The sequence below is a fragment of the Gekko japonicus genome, unplaced genomic scaffold (genome assembly GCF_001447785.1).
Source record: "Gekko japonicus isolate JY-2015 unplaced genomic scaffold, Gekko_japonicus_V1.1 scaffold563, whole genome shotgun sequence".
Lineage (NCBI taxonomy): Eukaryota > Metazoa > Chordata > Lepidosauria > Squamata > Gekkonidae > Gekko > Gekko japonicus.
In genome coordinates, this window is record NW_015166439.1 from 1,161,242 (window position 1) to 1,179,528 (window position 18,287).

Genomic DNA, 18,287 nt, shown 5'->3' on the forward strand with positions numbered 1-18,287 from the left:
AACGCTCTAACCACCACACCAACACTGTCTTTTAAAATATTTCACAGACTCAGAATAGACATTCTCATGTTCTTATAACATCCTGACAATCAGCAGCTTCTTCCCAAAATCATGCTTCTCTGCAAGGTCTTCTGTTCTCCATATTGGTCATTTATCTTGTAGCAGCCTGTTCTCCGGTTTCAGAAGCAGGGCTGTGTTTCCTTTGTCTTAAAACACATTAAGAATGCTTCCCACCATTTCAAAAAGTCACTGTGGGCCTGGCTGTGCCTGTTGCAGTGTGGCAGCAGCTCACACATTTCATTTTGATAGGGTGGGGTGGAGGGGAAAGCTTTTATGTCCACGTGCATACATGACATTTTGCAGAGGCGCCTTAGAGGCAGGCATGTTTAGACACACCCATCACAGTCAGACATTTGACAGAATCGGGGGGAAGGGGCTGAAGCCCGGAAGAACTCTCATGCACATCAGCAGGCCAGGACTGGGTGAGGGGCTGTCAGGGAATTCCTGTGTTCCTTTTCCTTAGCTGCTGTTTTTGGCTGGGTCAGGCTTGGTGGAAGGGAGAAGCACCTTCATTTGCAGTTCGTCGTCTTGGTTGGGCCTTGACCTTAAAGGCATAAACAAGAAATAAAAAGAGTGAGTAAGTAATGGGGGCAAATACAAATGCATAACTGCGTATCAGCAGGTGTAAAGGTATGTAAAGACACAGGCATATGAGTGAGACTTCCTAGAGCAAACTAAGGGTTTATCTACTCCAGTATTCTGTTGAAAATAAGAACCAGCTTGCTTCCAGACAGGTGTTTTGCTCCAGCATGGGTGCTGATGTGAAGCAGCCCCCCCCCCCAGTATAGTAGTTATATGCACCTTCAGGGGTCATTTCGTAGAAAAAGAGGTGCAGGAGCTCATTAGCATAACATATTTGCATATGCCACACACCCTGACATCACCGGAAGTGTGTCAGAAGGCAACACCCACCGCTCAGGCTCCACTGGACTGTTTTGGATTGCTAGCTATTGGGGGGGGGGCATGCAGATCTGTCCTCACAGAGGAGGGAGAGCTTGTACCTGAATAAAACTTGGTCTTAAAGGTGCCACTGGACTGTTTTGGACTGGGGGGCTGAGCGGGGGGCTCTGCAGCTTACCTGGCTGCTTCTTGCTCTGACTGAGGGCTGCTGGGAGCAGGGGGTGGGGCTTGTTGTATGTGCCCGTCCACTGGGCTCTTTACTGCTGGAGCTCCGCTCCTGTGCATTCCTGCAGGAAATGGCCCCTGTGCACCTTCCAGCTTTCCCCAGGTTTTGCTGAGATCTTTCTTAAATCTGCTTTGTGTGTGTGTGTGTGTGTGTTAAGTGCCATCAAGTCACTTTTGAACTCTCCTAGCATGTTTTTGGCAATATTGCGGCAAAGCCAGGGTGGATACCATGTGGATAGGAAAGTCTGGAGCTTTCCAGTCCCACCCCGATTGGTGACATCCCTTCCCTCAACCCAGTTCCCCACAGCAGCCACTCTCCCCCATCGGAAGGCTTTTTCGGGGTGGAACTCACCAGACAGATAGGTAGATACATTGCTCCCTTGGCAATCAGAAAACGTAGGTGAATCATTGCCTGGAGAACACACTCTACTCCCCCCCCCCCTTTCCCAGAAGCTCACAAGCAGGGAATGAAGACGATAGCAATGGCTTTTCCCCAGTGTCTGATATTCAGAGGTAGGCTGCCTATATACATGGAGGTAGGTGGTGACTGGTAGAAGCTGCTGCTAGATTCATCCTTCTCTACAAATCTGACTTCCCCCTTTAAAAATGATCTAAACTAGCAGCCATCACCATATCTTGTGGCAATGAGTTCTATAAATTAATTGCATATTGTGTGTAGTTGTATTTCCTTAGCATGAACTTGTGTGGATGTTTCCTTCCTCCCCTTAGTGTATTTGTGTAGTGTGCGATGCATTGCATGAAAGTGGTATGCTCCCTCTTTGCAGGTCCACTGATCTATGGCTTAGTCCCACTAAATAAAAACTGTGTGGCCTCCAGAGCAGAAAGTGTGGCTTCTTGGAGAGGGCCACAACCCAGTAGTAGAGCACCTGTTGTGCATGTCAGAGATCCCAAATTCAGTCATTGGTACCTCCAGTTAAAGGTCCCAGGTGGCAACTATTAGGAAAGAACTCTTTTGACTGCGATTTTGAACTGTAGCTGCCAGTCAGAGTAGACAGAAGTAGACACAACATGGAGCCACTAATGTGCTCTGTTTTAGAAATTAAGCCCTACAAGAGTGCCTCTGACAACATAAAGAGTATTGCTTTCTCTCCGTCAGCCCTGCTAGAGTGTAGGGCTTCCAACTGCTAAGAACCTCCAGCACTTTAGGAAATTCTTGGACTCACCTCAACTCCACCTGCTCAACGGTCTCTGGCAAGGGGACGTTCCTGGTCTCAGGAAGGAAACAAGTGGCAATGCCTGAAATGATGGGTGCTCCTCCATAGATGATCAGTGGCAGGGGTGGGAAAAATTCCCCAGTCATCTTCACCAGAGGGGCTATCATGCTGCCCACGCGGGCCATTGTTCCTCCAAGGCCCATCCCTGACTGCCTAAGGTAGAAAAGGAAACAACATGATCTCCACTCCCTTGCATGCCCCTCAGGTGTTTCAGTCGAGCTGCCACACCTCACTCTTGTACGGTCCTCTTTTTGCAGGGGGCAGAGAATCTGAAACTGTTGTTTGAATTCCAAGTGTTAGAGTGAGGTTGCTGTCTCTCTTGCCATAGGTTACTGGATTAGTTTCCAGGTCCAGTATCCTGCAAGGGTTCTTCATAGCTTTCCTCTCCCTTTTAGGAGAGGTATATTTCCATACCTTTAAGAACATGAGAAGCCATGTTGGATCAGGCCAGTGGCCCATCCAGTCCAACACTCTGTGTCACACAGTGGCCAAAACCTAGGTGCCACCAGGAGGTCCACCAGTGGGGCTAGAACTCCAGAAGCCCTCCCACTGTTGCCCCCCAAGCACCAAGAAGACAGAACATCACTGCCCCAGATACCGTGTTCCATCTATACCTTGTGGCTGATGGACCTCTGCTCCATATGTTTATCCAACTCCCCCTTGAAGCTGTCTATGCTTGTAGCCACCACCACTTCCTGCAGCAGTGAACACATCTTAATTACTCTTTGGGTGAAGAAGCACTTCCTTTTATCTGTTGTAAGCCTACTGCTTATTAATTTCATTGAGTGCCCACAAATTCTTGTACTGTGAGAAAGGGAGAAAAGTACTTCTTTCTCTGCCTTCTCTATCCCATGCATAATTTTGTAAACCTCAATCGTTGTTTCTCCAAGTTAAAGAGCCCTAACATTATGAATGAATGAATGAATGAATGAATGCAATGAATGAACACTTGAATGAGATTCTGGTAAGCCATCATAGCTGTCTGTGGTTCACAGCCAGATACTTGATCTCTGGGATTCAGTGGATGGAGCATGACCCAGCATCCACTATTTCTGCCTGACCTACCTGATCACAGTTGGAAAAAGCTCTCCGGAAAAGATGTAGGCACAATTGAATGAGGCCGCCAGTGAGCCTTTACCGATCACAGCAAATGTCATACGCAGGTTACTCAGATCTAGGGAATATGTAAGAGTCACCAGTTAGGAGCACAATTGTCTGTGCTAATGCCCAAAGTGGGGAAGGTATATTTTTTGGTAAATTTTAAACCTTAACATGAGTGTTAAAACAAAATTGGGGATGGGATTCAGTTGGCTCTAGCTCTTTGTTACAAAACTTACCCCTGAAATTGCTATTCCCATGTTGAAATTTCAAGTGTTCACATTTGAATTTCTCCTAGTCCAAAACATCTAGCACTTTTGTACAACTGAAATTTGAGCTGTGTGACAGGCTTATGTCCCTTTTTGATTTGACGCGAATGTTCCCACTGGAATAGGACCCTCACCTTGAGGCACAAAGATATTGGCCAAGATACACAGTCCAGCCAAGATGAGAGACAACGCTTGTGAAAACCGGCGTCCTACAAAGGTGATGGTCATCACTGAGATGAACTTAGCTGGGATGTCGACAGCACCAAAGATCAGCTGGGTTATGTAGATGTTGAAGCCAAAGTTCTGCAGGTCCATGGCTAGCCCATAATAGGCAAAGCTGGTGGCAAACCTGGGGCGGGCAAGGACAGATTGGAAAGCTTTACATTTTAGAAGAAAAAAAACACCTTTCTGAGCCTTAGAGCCAAACTCATGTCTCCGTGGTCTTGCTGGCAACCCCATATCTGGCCAGCAGCCCCAGTCCTCCAGACATTTGCTGGCCTGTCCACATCCCAGGGGCACAAAACTCCTCTGTCTCCCGTCCCTGGGCAGGGATGGTTCCAGGTTTTGAAGGGCCCTCAGCAGAGAGTTCTCAGCCCCCACCCCCGGCCCACCACCAGAACCCCTGCTCATGCTCCCATCCTGCTCAAACCCATCCTCCCCCTGCCTGTGCAGCCTTCCCCTGTCCACTCGTGACCCCTCCCACCACCCACAACCACAGCTCCCTGCGTGCCCTTTTGTCAGCAGTGAGGGAAGTGTGCACAGGCAGGTGGCAGAAGAGGTGGGCAGGTGGGAGTCAGGGGCAGTGGGGCCCTGCCGTGAGCTCTGAGCCCAGGTGAAGTCTTCCTCTCAGCCTTCCTCACCCATCCAGCTCTCCTTCCAGACCTCTTCTGCTTTGCAGAATCCTACCTATCCTGCTCCTTCCTTCAGCCACCCTGTTGGTTAGATTATTCCCACTCTGTAAACTATCTGGCAAAGTGCTTTGCAAAGTAGTAATTCCAGATCTCACCCTCTCTACCTCTGTCCAGCCTCTTACTGCCAACAGCCATCAGCTGCTCTGTCACTGTACCTTTGGCTTTCCTGGCATCTCCGCTTTCTGCCCACAAGCTCTCTTGCCTCTGGATGCTCTGACCACTTCCCAGTCCTCAACTTTCTAGGATGCTCCACAACCTTCTCTCATCCTTGCCAGCAGCCCATGGCCTAACTTGTCTCTAGGTTCCTCTGGAAGTTCTTTCTGAAATTCCTAAATCCAACCTAATTTAAAATGTCCCCAAATATCGGAGTGCTTTTCTTTTGGCCAGGTGGGTTGCCATAAGTCGGAAGTGACTTAACGGCACTTAACATACATACAAATGCTTTCCCTTCTGCTCTTTTAGTGGGTAGATTTCGAAGAGTACCCTACTTGGATATAGAATCATAGAGTTGGAAGGGACCTCCAGGGTCATCTAGTCCAACCCCCTGCACAATGCAGGAAATTCACAAATACCTCCCCCACACCCCGAGTGACCCCTGCTCCATGCCCAGAAGATGGCAAAAAAAAAAACACCCTTTCAGGATCCCTGGACAAAGTGGCCTGGAGAAAATTGCTTCCTGACCCCAAAGTGGTGATTGTGAAAGTGAATTTCCTGCCCCTTTGAGAGATATGTGAATGCAGCCAGTGATGGTTTCCAAGGTTCCCCTTGTTTCTATATCTTCCCTGCTAGCTGATCCTGATCCTGGTATTAGAAGAAGAGAAGAGATTGGATTTATACCCTGCTCTTCACTACCTGAAGGAGTCTCAGAGTGGCTTACATACCCTTTCCCTTCCCTTCCCCACAACAGACACCCTGTGAGGTAGGTAGGGCTGAGAGAACTCTCTCCAGAACTGCCCTTGAGAGAACAACTCTGAAAGAACTTAGGACTGACCCAAGGTCACACCAGAAGCTTCATGTGCAGGAGTGGGGAATCAAACCCAGTTCTCCCAGATTGGAGTCCGCGCTCCTAACCACTACACCAAACTTAGCTGTGGCTGCAGTGGTTTCTATGCAGCTGTGGCATCTGTGCAAAGATGGAAACAGAGGATAGTATTTGTAAGACTGGTTCTGTCCAAGACCTCTGGGTCATCAGATTGCTTAATAGAGAAAGGGTCATGGGAAATGTAAAAAAAATCTACTTAGGAGGCCAGAAATTCAAAGTTTTTCAAGGAAATCAAGTTGGAAGAAGCTGCTGGGACATTTTTTCCCCCCTTTACCCAAATTTGTTTCAGCCTGATGGAAAGCAATATAGTCTTGGAAGGAGAAAAAAAGGAACAGGGAACACTTACCAGACAAGGGAGACCCCGCCGGAGATTTTGCGCATGCCAGGCGTCCGCATCAAGTCAGCCATGCTGTGGCTAGTTTTAGTGGAACAGAGCTCCTTTTGCAAGTGGTATTTCAAAACCTGAAAGAGAAGGGAAGAAAACTGGGTCCAAAACCAGGGGAACCACAGACAGATAACACAGAGAATCAAAGCACAAGGATTTCAAACATTGTCACATAAGCAGACATATTGGGAAGACGTCTTTGCAATTCTCAGGCATTTTACAAACTAATTGGCCAAATGACTGTCAAAGTGCTAATCACCTAGCAGACTGTCTGAGCAGCATAGCAAAATGTCTGTTTCCCCCATCTCACATGTTCAGCATTTAATTCCCACCAGTTTTGTTTGTTTGTTTGTTTTTATTTATTTTTGTATTTATACCCCGCCCTCCCCGCGAACGGGCTCAGGGCGGTTTAGAAGGTTTCAGTTGAGAGAAAAGGAATTTTCAGCCTTAAAACAAGAAGCCTCCTTCCTTGAGGTTATGAGAATTGTCAGATATCCACAAGTCATAAGAACACAAGAACAGCCCTGCTGGATCAGACCAGTGGGCCATCTAGCCCAGCATCCTACTGCATACAGTTGTCAACCAGTTGCCCTGGAGAGCAAACCTACAGGGCACAGAAGCCAAGTCCTCCCCTTGATGTTGCTTCCTAGCACTGGTATTTAGAGTTTAATTTAATTAGTCAAAGAAGTATTCCCTTTTGGCCACATACACATGGGTTTAACCCTGGCTTGGATACAACTGGGAAGCATTTTCCCCTCACTTCCTCACAGCATCTGGTGCTCCGTGCACCTCCCAGGTTTCTCCTATCTTTCCTGTGTTCAGTCCCAAACCTGCTTTGCTGCAGTGGTCTGGCAAAGCCAGGGTGCCACCCATATGAATGGGAAAGCCTGAATCTTCCTGGTCCCACCCACAGTCGCACCATTCTCTGGCCCCAGTCCCCTGGAGTGGCCGTTCTACCCCCCCACCATTGAAGAGATTTTTGAAAAACTAGCAATTGAATATCATTATAGCACTGTAATAGTTTGTCTAACAGGTCCTCTCAATTCTCAGCTTTCACTTTCTAAAGAAAGTAAACCTGTAGAGGCCTGTTGTTACAGAGGTATATACCTTTCCCCTTATGTTTCCCATAAGCAAAGGGGCTACAGGGTTACTTTTTTAAATGAAAGCAGAACTAGATAGATAGATGATAGATGATTTATTTATTTATTTTATTACATTGGATTTGCTAGGCCATTCTTCCCTTAAAGGTATCATGATAGGTAGATAGGTAGATGATAGATATAACATTATAACGAGCAGTCAATTGCTGATCTTTTTTTAAAAAAACCCCAAGTGCTCAGGGTTGCCAAGTCTGGGTTGGAAAATACCTGGAGACTTTGGGGGTGGAGCCAGGAGAAGGCGTGGTTTGGGGAGGAGAGAGGCCTCAACATAATACAATGCCATAGAGTCCACCCTTCAAAGCATCAATTTTCTCCAGGGGAGCTAATCTCTGTCGGCTGGGGATCAGTTGTAAAAGCGGGAGATCCCCAGGCCCCACCTGGAGGCTGGCAACCCTAGCTCAGGGGGGAGATGGCCCCTGTGGGGAACTGGGGCAGGGCAAAATACAGGAAAACCTTCCATGCAGAAGTCATGTTGCTTCTGCATTTCATTGACAGCTGCAGTCACAACAGAGTAACCACACAAGTCCATCCCTGAGTTTGCCCTGAATTTTTGGCCTTTAGTTTCACTGGGTCCCCCCAAGTTTAACTGGATAAAAAGGTCTAAAGGTGCCTTTGTAAGCCACTGGAGAAGCAACAGGTTTGACTGATTCCTGTTGTCCAAAACTAAGGCCCAACTGGCCATGTGGTAAACCCACTACAAAGCAACCAGGACTTGGAGCTAGACACGAATGCCAGAGCTGAGCTATGAGATCTATTAATGCCTCTGAGCACCTTCAGAGTGCCCTTTCATCACCACTAAGCACAGCTGGTCCTCAGATTATCAGAAAAGATCTGCTTCTGGAGCAAAAGGCTGTTGCAGCTTTCATTTCAGAAACACCCTTGGTGGAAATGCAGGACCAAATCCAGATGCTTCCTAACTTTTAGGCAAAGCTGCCTCTCCCAGCCATCCCATCCCTTGCTCTCCCCGTTCTACCTCTACACTGAGTTCATCTCCTTCTTTCTTCCTTCCGTTGATCCTGGCAGCTTTCTTCAGGCCCGTCACGGCGCGCTTGTGTTGTCCTGAGATCGCCAGCCAGCGTGCTGACTCCACAAACAGCCTGCAGACCAAACATGAAGAAAGAACATGGTTTTGGTAGCTTTGGAGTCTAGTGGTCAGGGTGTAATGGGAAGGAGAAGCTCGAAGCAGTTGTAGTAGATTACCCCAAGGAGAAGGGGAAGTCTTGGGTCTGTCTTAGATTCTGTGCCTGTCATTCCAACGTGATTTGGGAAGTAGAGAGTTATCAGCTGTTCCCCAGGTGTGGATTTAGAGAGGATCAGAGAGATTCTGCTGTATTCCCCTTCTAATTCCACTGTGGCATCACTGCCCTAAACTCAGTAGTAGACCATATGCACATGACTTCATGCATGGATTTCTGCACATTCACTTTTGGTGTGGATGACCACAGCAGGGATGAGGAAGGAACGGGGAAATTGTGGTTTGAGTGGTTAGAGTTTGGTGTAGTGGTTAATAGCACAGACTCTAATCTGGGAGAACCGGGTTTGATTCCCCACTTCTCCACATGCAGCTGCTGGTGTGACCTTGGGTCAGTCATAAGTTCTTTCAGAGCTGTTCCTCAAGGGCAGTTCTCAAGAGAGCTCTCTCAGCCCCACCTACCTCACAGGGTGTCTGTTGTGGGGAAGGGAAGGGAAAGGAGATTGTAAACTGCTCTGAGACCCCTTCAGGTAGTGAAGGGCAGGGTGTAAATCCAATCCCCCCCTCTTCTTCTTCTATTTTATTTCATTCCCCCCTAGTTGTTATTCCCAATGGATATGCAAAGCAATTTACATCTTTCTCCTCTCCTCTATTTTATCCTTACTACAACCCTGCGAGGTAGGTCAGGCTGAGAGTGTATGACTGGCACAAGGTCATCCAGCAAGCTCCCATGACAGACCAGGGTTTTGAACCTGGATCTCACACAGATCGTAGTCTGGCACTCTAACCACTGCAAGTTCAAACCATTCAGGAAACCTGGTTCTCGTAGATGGCATTTGCAAAGTACCACTTCAGATTGCCCTTTCAACTCTGTGGGTCACCAACCCAATTGTAAGACCTTTTCTCTACAAAGCCAGTTTGGCTGGAGACAGGGGAAGCCTGACTTCTGTTGCCAAGAATCTTTTCACAGCTACCCTCTTCCATCTCCAGGAATGGGACCCAGACCTCTATCCGACATGTGCACCTACCAGGAGTAGAGGAAGAATACGAAGAATGGCAGCGAGACAGTGAGCTGCAGCCAGCGCCAGCTGGGGATGGCATATGCCACTCCAGCCAGGATGAATTGCCCAGCGGTGTAGGAGTAACCATTGATTGTGCCAACAATAGCACGATATTTAGTCGGAATCCACTCCATACCTGGGACGAAGGAAGACACACAAGCAAGGGTGTTATTTTTTCAGATTGGCAACTGACACCAGAGGTGTAGAAAGGCTAAAACGATATATCAAGGAAGCAACTGTTAATAGCTAAATATTGGAAACTAGAAAAGATTCCATCAATAGAAGAAATAGCTAAGAAATTGTTGGATGTGGCTGAAATGGATAAACTTAATATATTATTACAAGGAAAAATAAGATATTTTTAAAAAGATGGTTTCGAGTTTACAAATGGATTGAAAGTAAATGTACATAAGGGACTCACAGTAAGATAAATGTATGTATGAATATAAAGATGAACAATACGTTTTTGTAATTAATATGGTAATTAACTAATGTAACTGATATATTTGTGATGAAGTGAAAATTACGAATAAAACATATATATGTTTTATATATATATATATAAAAAGGACACCCCTTGTACCACTCAAAGCCAACCCTGGACAGCATTTGGAAGCAAAATCATGGGACTTTTCCAACTCCAAATGAAGCTGCCTTATACTGAATCTGAACAAAAATTGAGTCCAGTGGCACCTTTAAGATCAACAAAGTTTTATTCACGGTATTGTCTACACAGTCTGGCAGTGGCTCTCCAGCATCTCAGGCAGAGGTCTTTCTCATCATCTACTGCCTCGTCCTTTTAACTAGAGATGCTGAGGACTGAACCGGGGACTTTCTGCATGCTCTACCACTGAGCCACAGGGCTCCACCACTCAGCATCAAGCCTGTGTGGTGAGGTGCTCAGAGTGACGAGGGCCCCCAGTCAGTTGTCTCCCTAGTACCCCACCTTGCCATCCCTGTGTACTTTCAGCCTTTGCTTTTCAGAGTGAAGCTCATTATAATTGCTTCGCTTATAATGGCCTGACTGCACAGAACATGGTTCTCAGTTCATGTCTGGACTTTTAATCAGACATGTGGTATGAGTCCTCCGCTGGGAGCTCACTTGGCCCTAGAAAAACTTCTAAAACAAAGAAAACAGAAGAGACTTTTCCCATGTTTGCTAAGCTTCAGGAAAGGGGCTTACCTAGACCAATAGTGTGAGCTATATTAGATCATATGACCTAAAGAGTCTTTGAACTACATTTCCCATGGTGCCATGTCTTAAAGGCAAAGGGCTCATTTTCCTACTCTGAGCAATCTCCTAGCTTCATTGTACTGCTAGGGGGCAGTACAATGGGGATCCAGTTCAACCTGGGACAATGGTGCACAAGGAGAGAGAGTGATTGAGTTCCCAGCAGGAAATTCACAGCACATGTCTGACTGAAAGTCCTTGTGGTGGATCCATGGCATGTAGTTAGGGCCTAAGATTTCATTTTGTTCATGGTTCACCTATGGCCTGAGTTGTGAGTGGAAACTGATGTTGACTCATTGGGCATAACTCTGAAATAAAGCTCATGCAGTAAGTTACTGGCAAGGAACAAGGGTTTGAAATCTTTTGTTTTATTGTGAATGATACTTCTAAATATAACAGAAAAGGCTAAAATGTGTACTGGGGAAACGTTATGCAATATTTGCAAGCTAGCTAGTACTTATAAAATTGTGAATTTAACTTTGAACTACATTTGTCTCAACAAAGAAAGCAAGATGAGGCAAAACATCATTATTTCATAATATGGGATATTTTCCCATACTCTCCCATAACTGAACATATTCAGAACATTTTAATATTTGTCAGATTTTGTGCAGTTGGGATTGTCCCAGACTGCAAGATTTGCAATCCACTTAAATTTTGGCTACAGTCAAGAGATTCAGTGGGAGATGTTGGTTCTTCTTGTTTTCCTATGGCAACCCCTGGTAACTGGGGTGTCCTCAGGGCCCTCTGGAAACTTTCTGCTTCATTCCAGGGACTCTGCACAGTAAACTCCCTCCCTAGACTCCCCCCCCACAAAGGTTCTACAGGACTTTTTAGGAATTGAAGATATTGAGCTCCTTGTCTGGTCCAAACATTCTCAGGTCTCTGGGTTGAATCCCAGGAGGGATGCTGGCTGTGATGGTAAAGGTAAAGGTTCCCTTGATGGTAAAGGTAAAGGTTCCCTTGCTCGAAAGCCAGTCAAGTCCGACTCTAGGGTTGCGGTGCTCATCTCCGTTTCAAAGCCGAAGAGCCAGCGCTGACCAAAGACGTTTCCGTGGTCATGTGGCCGGCATGACTAAACACCAAGGCGCATGGAACGCTGTTACCTTCCCACCAAAGTGGTACCTATTTATCTACTTGCAATTTCGAACTGCTAGATTGGCAGGAGCTGGAACTAGAGACGGGAGCTCACTCCGTCATGCGGCAACTCGGGTCTCGAACTGATGAACTACTGTACTGACTTTCCACAGCCTGCAGTTCAGGGTCTTAACCACTTGAGCCACCGCAGCTCCTGGCTGTGATGGAGGATGGAGCTACTTACACAGTGAGACAGAGTTGAGAGAGATTCCTGACATGGCCATTCCACTCAGGAAGCGGAGGACACAGTAAGCTGTAAAGTTTGGCACAAAGGCTGTGCAGGCGCCCGACACCCCCATCTGCAAGTAGCACCAGACGATGAGGGCCTTCCGGCCAAACCTGGGAGACAGGAATATACAAGCCTGCAAGTGAGCTGGGGTGTGGGTTGCCCCCCCCCATAGACATTCCTGTCTGTTTTTCCTTCAGCCCTTTTGACCGCAGACGTACCAGTAACCCTGCTCTTCAGATGGGCAGGACTAAATACGGGAGAGGGTGGACAGGGTTGCCAATTTTCCAATTTTTAAACAGACCCCTGTAGCTGACACTTTAATATCAGCTCAAGGTGGGGCAATTGGCAAGTTATGTTATTTAGCTCATTCCTATTTCTGCACATTAAACCTTTAGATAAGGACAGTGTGTTTTTTTCTTGGCCAGTTGGCAACCTAAAGAATGGATCATAAGAATAAGGGAAGGTGGGAAACGGATAGGGAAAGCTATGAATTCTTTGTCTCCCGTTTTGACAGACGATTGGAAGGTCTGAATTGGGATTATCAGGCTGAAGTCAAATGTGAGCCGGGCTGCTTAGTCCTGTGGGGACATATGTCAGTAAATATGAAGTTTATCTCCGTGCACATGCAGAATGTGATTCTCTCATCTCGCACCAACATGGGTCTTGTGAGAAGAAGGAGGAGGAGGAGATTGGATTTATATACTGCCCTTCACCTTGAGTCTCAGAGTGGTTTACAAACTCCTTTCCTTTCCCCTCCCCACAATAGACACCTGTGCAGTAGGTGGGGTTGAGAGAGCTCTGGCAGAAACTGCTCTTTTTCAAGAACAGCTGAGCCAGAACTATGGCTTGCCCAAGGTCATCCAGGAGCTGCAAGTGGAGGAGTGGGGAATCAAACCCAGTTCTCTCAGATCAGAGTCCGTGCATTTAACCGCTACACCAAACTGACATACCATCCCTAGGGCTGCCAACTCTGACTTGGGAAATTTCTGGAGATTGGGGTAGGGTTGCCAACCTCCATGTGGGGGCTGGGAATCTCAGAATTACAACGGATTTCCTGATGATGGTGATAATTCCCCTGGAGAAAACAGCTGCTTTGGAGGGTGGGCTCTATGGCATTGTATTTTGCCGAAGAAGAAGAGTTGGTTTTTATAACCCACTTTTCTCTACCGGAAGGAGTCTCAAAGCGGCTTACAATAGCCTTCCCTTCCTCTCCCCACAACAGACATCCTGTGAGGTAGGTGGGGTTGAGAGAGCTCTGAGAGATCTGCTCTTGAGGGCACAGCTCTGAGAGAACTTGTGACTGACCCAAGGTCACCCAGCAGGCTTCATTTGGAGAAGTGGGGAATCAAACCCGGCTCTCCAGATTAGAGTCTGCCACATTTAACCACTACAGCATACTGGTTCTGAGGCCCCTCCCCTCCCCAAACCCCACCCTCCCCAGGCTCCACCCCCATATCTCCAGGTATTTCTCCACCCAGAGCTGGCAACCCTAGATTTGGAGGTGGTGCTTGGAGGGAGTGCAGAGTTTGGGGAAGGGAGAGAGCTCAGCAGGGATGTGATGCCCTGGAGCAGGGACCCCCAACTTGGTGCCTGTGGGCGGCATAGCACCCAGCACCTTTCTTGGTGCCCACTACGTGTATTTAGAAAGAGGGTAGAGCTCTTGCCCAGCAGGGCTTCTGATTGGCCACTGAAGATCTGATTGGCTATGCAGATTGAAATAACATTGTTTCAGGGAAACCAGAGTATTTGTTGTATTCTCTCTCACCTCTCTTTCCCAGTGTATTTTTAAAATACCCCTCTTCTCCCCTGCCCTTGGCCTTCCTCTGTGTGCATGGCTGCCATTTTGTGGTTGCACCTACCACTCAGTATCAGAATTCCAAAGGTGCCCACAGGCTCAGAAAGGTTGGGGACCCCTGCCATCAGGGGTCGTTTTGTAGAAAAAGAGCTAGGGGAACTCATTAGCATAACTCATTAGCATATGCCACCCACCCTGACATCATAAGTCCCAGCAGTGGACCTGCAAGGCCGGCAGGAGTGCGAGGAAGCCCCACCAAGGCCCTCCCTGGCCCCAGGCAGGCAGGGGTGGGGAGAGGCGGGGAGGAAGCAACTTACCCTCCCTCTTCTCCTGCCTCATCCTGGCTGAATGAGGGCTGGAAGCGGGGCGGCTGGAAGCAGGGGGCGGGGCTTCATCGTGTGCCCCGCCCCCGCACATCACCCGGGGGAACTGCGATCCCCCGCGATCCCCCCCCGAAATGACCTCTGCCTGCCATAGAGACTACCCTTGGAAACTGCCATTTTCTCCAAGGGACCTGATCTCTGTTGTAATTCCAGAAGAACTCCAGGCCCCATCTGAAGGCTGGCAACCCTGCAAACATTTATTCCAGGTGGGCAGTTCACTCAGTATGGAAAAACACAGGAGCACCAGCCCTGAGATGGAATCCATCTGGCTTCGTTTGATCACCATAGCAACAGGCCCCCTCTTGTTGCCCCTTTCAGGCCTCCACCGCTCACCTGTCTGAGAGGCTGCCAAACAGCACCGATCCTATCAGCACTCCGGCCATGTAGATGGACTGAGCCATTTGCCGCAGAGTCCGGGAGTCGCACACCAAATCCCACTGCAGGGGAGGGAAAGGGAACAGAAACTGTGTGAGGTCATTGGACGCAAACTCAGGTAACTTCATACCAAGGCTTAGAGTTGCCAGGTCTGGGTTGGAAAATACCTGGAGACTTTGTGGGTGGATCCAGGAGAGGGTGGGGTTTGGGGAGGGGAGGGGCCTCAGCATGGTACGATGCCATACAGTCTACCCTTCAAAGCAGCCATTTTCTCCAGGGGAGCTGATCTCTGTCAGCTGGAGATGGGCTGTAAAAGCGGGAGATCTCCAGGCCCCACCTGGAGGCTTTGTGCTGAAGTAGCAGACCCTCTTGGAAACCTAAGGAATCCATGGTGGAAGAATGACAGGGTATCAATGCATTAAATATACTGGAAGTGCAGAATAGTTATTTGGAGTGCGTTGTTTAAAGCGAGTTATTTGGAGTGAAAATTCAAAGGGTGCTGGAACCCCAGCAGCTCTGTACTTCAGTGATCACAAAGGTGTGGGAAGTTTACCATCTCCCAGTCTCCCCCACCACAACACACACACAGTCCATATGGTCACCTCCAGGTATGAATTTTCCTCTCTCATAGATAGATGGTACTTATTTTACCTGTGGACGGTGGCTAAGTGCTTACATATGAACACATGAATCACTTTGCTACATTGGGCCAAAGGTCTGTGTTATTCAATATTAGTAATAAGGTCAGTTGCAGAAAGAAATGAAACAAGCTCTAGAAAGAGGGCCTGGGAGAGTGCTCTGGCCTGCAGCAGTCACCCTCCCAAGCACCATGGCCAGACCACCGCTGTCGTGGGTGGCCCTTTCCTCCACATCGGTCCCCCCCCCCGGCCCCGACTCTGGCTGCATGGATTTTCCATCCTCCCCCCCGCCTCGCTCTGCCTTGCAGCCATTTTAAACAGTGCGAGGTGGACAACAGAGCTGGCGTGTGAGGCGGAGCCAGTTTGAGCAGCCGGAGCTGAGGAGAGGTGAGCAGCCGGGGCGGCAGCGGTGTGAGGGGGGAACTGGCCGCTGCGTGCTGGGTCCTCGCTCCATGAATGGGGCGTGCGAGGGATTGAGGGGGCTGTGGGGGAGGACTGAAGTGAGGACCCCCTCCCCACCACCCACCCCCGATGCTGCGCATGAGCCAAAGGGAAGAAGGCCCTAGCCATCCCCAGCCCCGTGGAGAGTCCCATCCATCCCTTCCGTCGGCTCCGAGCACACTGAGCCGGAGACGGTGGCCGCCGCTTCTGTGGGGAGGACTCCGCAACCCAGGCAGCCAACGCAGCCAGTGCCTTCTGAGTGGCAGTTCAGGCAGCCAACTGATTTTGGCAGGCATAGAACTTTGCCACTCGAAAATGGAATTATATAAAAGGAGAGATTCCACCTGTTGATAATGACTGGATGGGCGCCACATGAATATTTACCAGCAGATGGCGACATCCATCCTCTACAGTTAAATCCCTGAAAATATGACCAGTTGCATAAGAGAATAGTTGCATAAAAGAGGGAATTTTGGCAAGTGCAGTTTTCCCTACTCCTGTGTTATAAGCTGCATGTGCCAAACATTCATCTTTTATATGACTAGTAAAGGTAGAAGAGCACTGATTCTACAATTTAATTACTCATTAAGGAAAGAAATCCTTCCTTTAATGTGTCCTCAATCTATTGCCCATCAACTCCATTGGGTGACCCTGAGATGTATTATTATTTTGTTTATTTACTTCACATACCCTACCTTTCTCCCCAAAGGAGACCCAAAGTGGCCCACATAATTCTCCCTTCCTCCCCAACAATGCAGTGAGGTTGCCATCCTCCAGGGAGCACCTGGAGATCTCCTGCTATTACAATTGGTCTCCAGACAACCAAGATCAGTTTCTCTGGAGAAAATGGCTGCTTCAGAGGGTGGACTCTTGTGGCATTATACCTTGCCAAGGTTCCTCCACTCCTCAAACCACACCCTCCCCAGGCCCCACTCCCGAAGTCTCCTGGTATTCACCAACCCAGAGCTGGCAACCATACCTGTGAGGTAGGTCAGGATGAGTGTGTATGACTGATCACCCAGGAAGCTTCTGCGACAGAATGAGGATTCAAACTTGATTCTCCCAGATCTGAGTTGAACACTCTAACTACTACATCACATTGGCTGTCATGGGGTCTATTATGGGGACCTTAGCAGCCCATCTCCCTCAAGGATGTTCCCCAGTTGTTTCTCTCACCTCACTGATTATGGTGCTGGTGAACATGCTCCTGTCGTACGTCCACCCATCAGAACACGGTTCAGTATCCACCGTTGTGTCGTTGACAGTGGTGGCATTAGCATCAAGGAGCCACCACTGGGTGGTGGCAAACTGCAGGCACTTCTCGGGCTGCCCCTTCCCATTCACAGGGATGGCAATTCTAATGAGGCTGTCAGCTCCCAGCTCTTTGGTAGTGTTGGCATAACGGGTGTGATTGGCTGTGATGTGAATCTGGCAGTGATGTTCGGGGACCCCTGCTGTGAAATTCTGCAGGAGGTTGTGAGAGGCCAGCATCAAGAGCGGAATAGCCAGGAAGGCCACGGACATCCTTTGAAAATGCCCCATTCCTCCCAAATTGTCCAGAAGGTCGGCAAAACTCATGGTGGTTGCTAGTATCCAAGAAACAAGACGAAAAGTCCAAAGAGGCCCTGACACAATTTGGACCTATAAAAATATCCACTGACTTCTGGAATGGTGTAGAAATACAGACAGGCCAAGGAACGCCCACCAAAGGCCTGCTGAACAAAAAATAATAATTGTAGGTTGAAGCCTTTGGCTTCTTCAGCTGTCTTGTTTCTCTTCTCCTCAGTATTGTCTCTGCTTTCCTCTGTACCTCAAGAGAAACTAAGAGAAAAGGGTCATCCAGTCCTAATGGATGCCCGCTGCGTATAGAAGCTTCTTAGCCAATATACATGGATTGAAATGCCTCCAAGTAGTCCCAACACTTTATATAAAACCTCATATGGTTAAATTTTTACTTAAGGACAATTTTTTTGTCAGGAAGAGGTATGTATGTTGGGTTAAATGAAATACAAAGATGATTGTGATATTGGGAAAGAGAGAAGTGAACCGGAACGGTGAACCTTGGCTTATGGCAGCACACTAAGCCAAAAGAAATGTAGAGAGAGGAATAGTTTAAGATCCCTGACCACAAGGTTGTTGATTTTCATCTGGCCCCTGCCTCTGTGCCTTTAGCAAGAGTGTAATCCGCAGGTAAAGATTTTCAAGCACGGATTTTGCATCTATGATTTCAGGCACATCAAGGCTCCGTTCAAGGCACAGCTGCCTGGACCAGCTGAGGGGTGATACAGTTTTTGTTTTTGGCAAGGAAATTGTTGGCTGTTTCCTCTCTTATAGAATGAACCAACCAAACTGAACTTTGATTTCTAGCTACAAGGATTGCCTTCAAATTGCAAGAGTTAAAAATGTCTCCTTCTAGGCCAGCCAGTGGTTAGAGTGTCACACTAGGATCTGGGAGAGCCAGGTTCAAATTCCTCCACTATTATGCCAGGTTGCTGGTGGCCAGTGTTCCCTCTAAAGTGT

General features: G+C 48.0%; 1 protein-coding gene across 1 annotated transcript; it reads right to left on the bottom strand.

The window, feature by feature from the left end:
• Nucleotides 1–519: 519 nt before the first annotated feature.
• LOC107111025 (solute carrier family 22 member 6-A-like) lies at nucleotides 520–17,345 on the bottom strand. The gene is made up of 10 exons (XM_015411914.1): nucleotides 16,944–17,345; nucleotides 14,647–14,750; nucleotides 12,091–12,245; nucleotides 9,506–9,674; nucleotides 8,259–8,382; nucleotides 6,087–6,202; nucleotides 3,922–4,136; nucleotides 3,486–3,594; nucleotides 2,370–2,573; nucleotides 520–604 (listed from the first exon to the last, which is right to left on the bottom strand). The coding sequence occupies exons 1-10, from the start codon at nucleotides 17,343–17,345 to the stop codon at nucleotides 520–522; spliced, it is 1,683 nt and encodes a 560-aa protein (XP_015267400.1).
• Nucleotides 17,346–18,287: the final 942 nt, after the last annotated feature.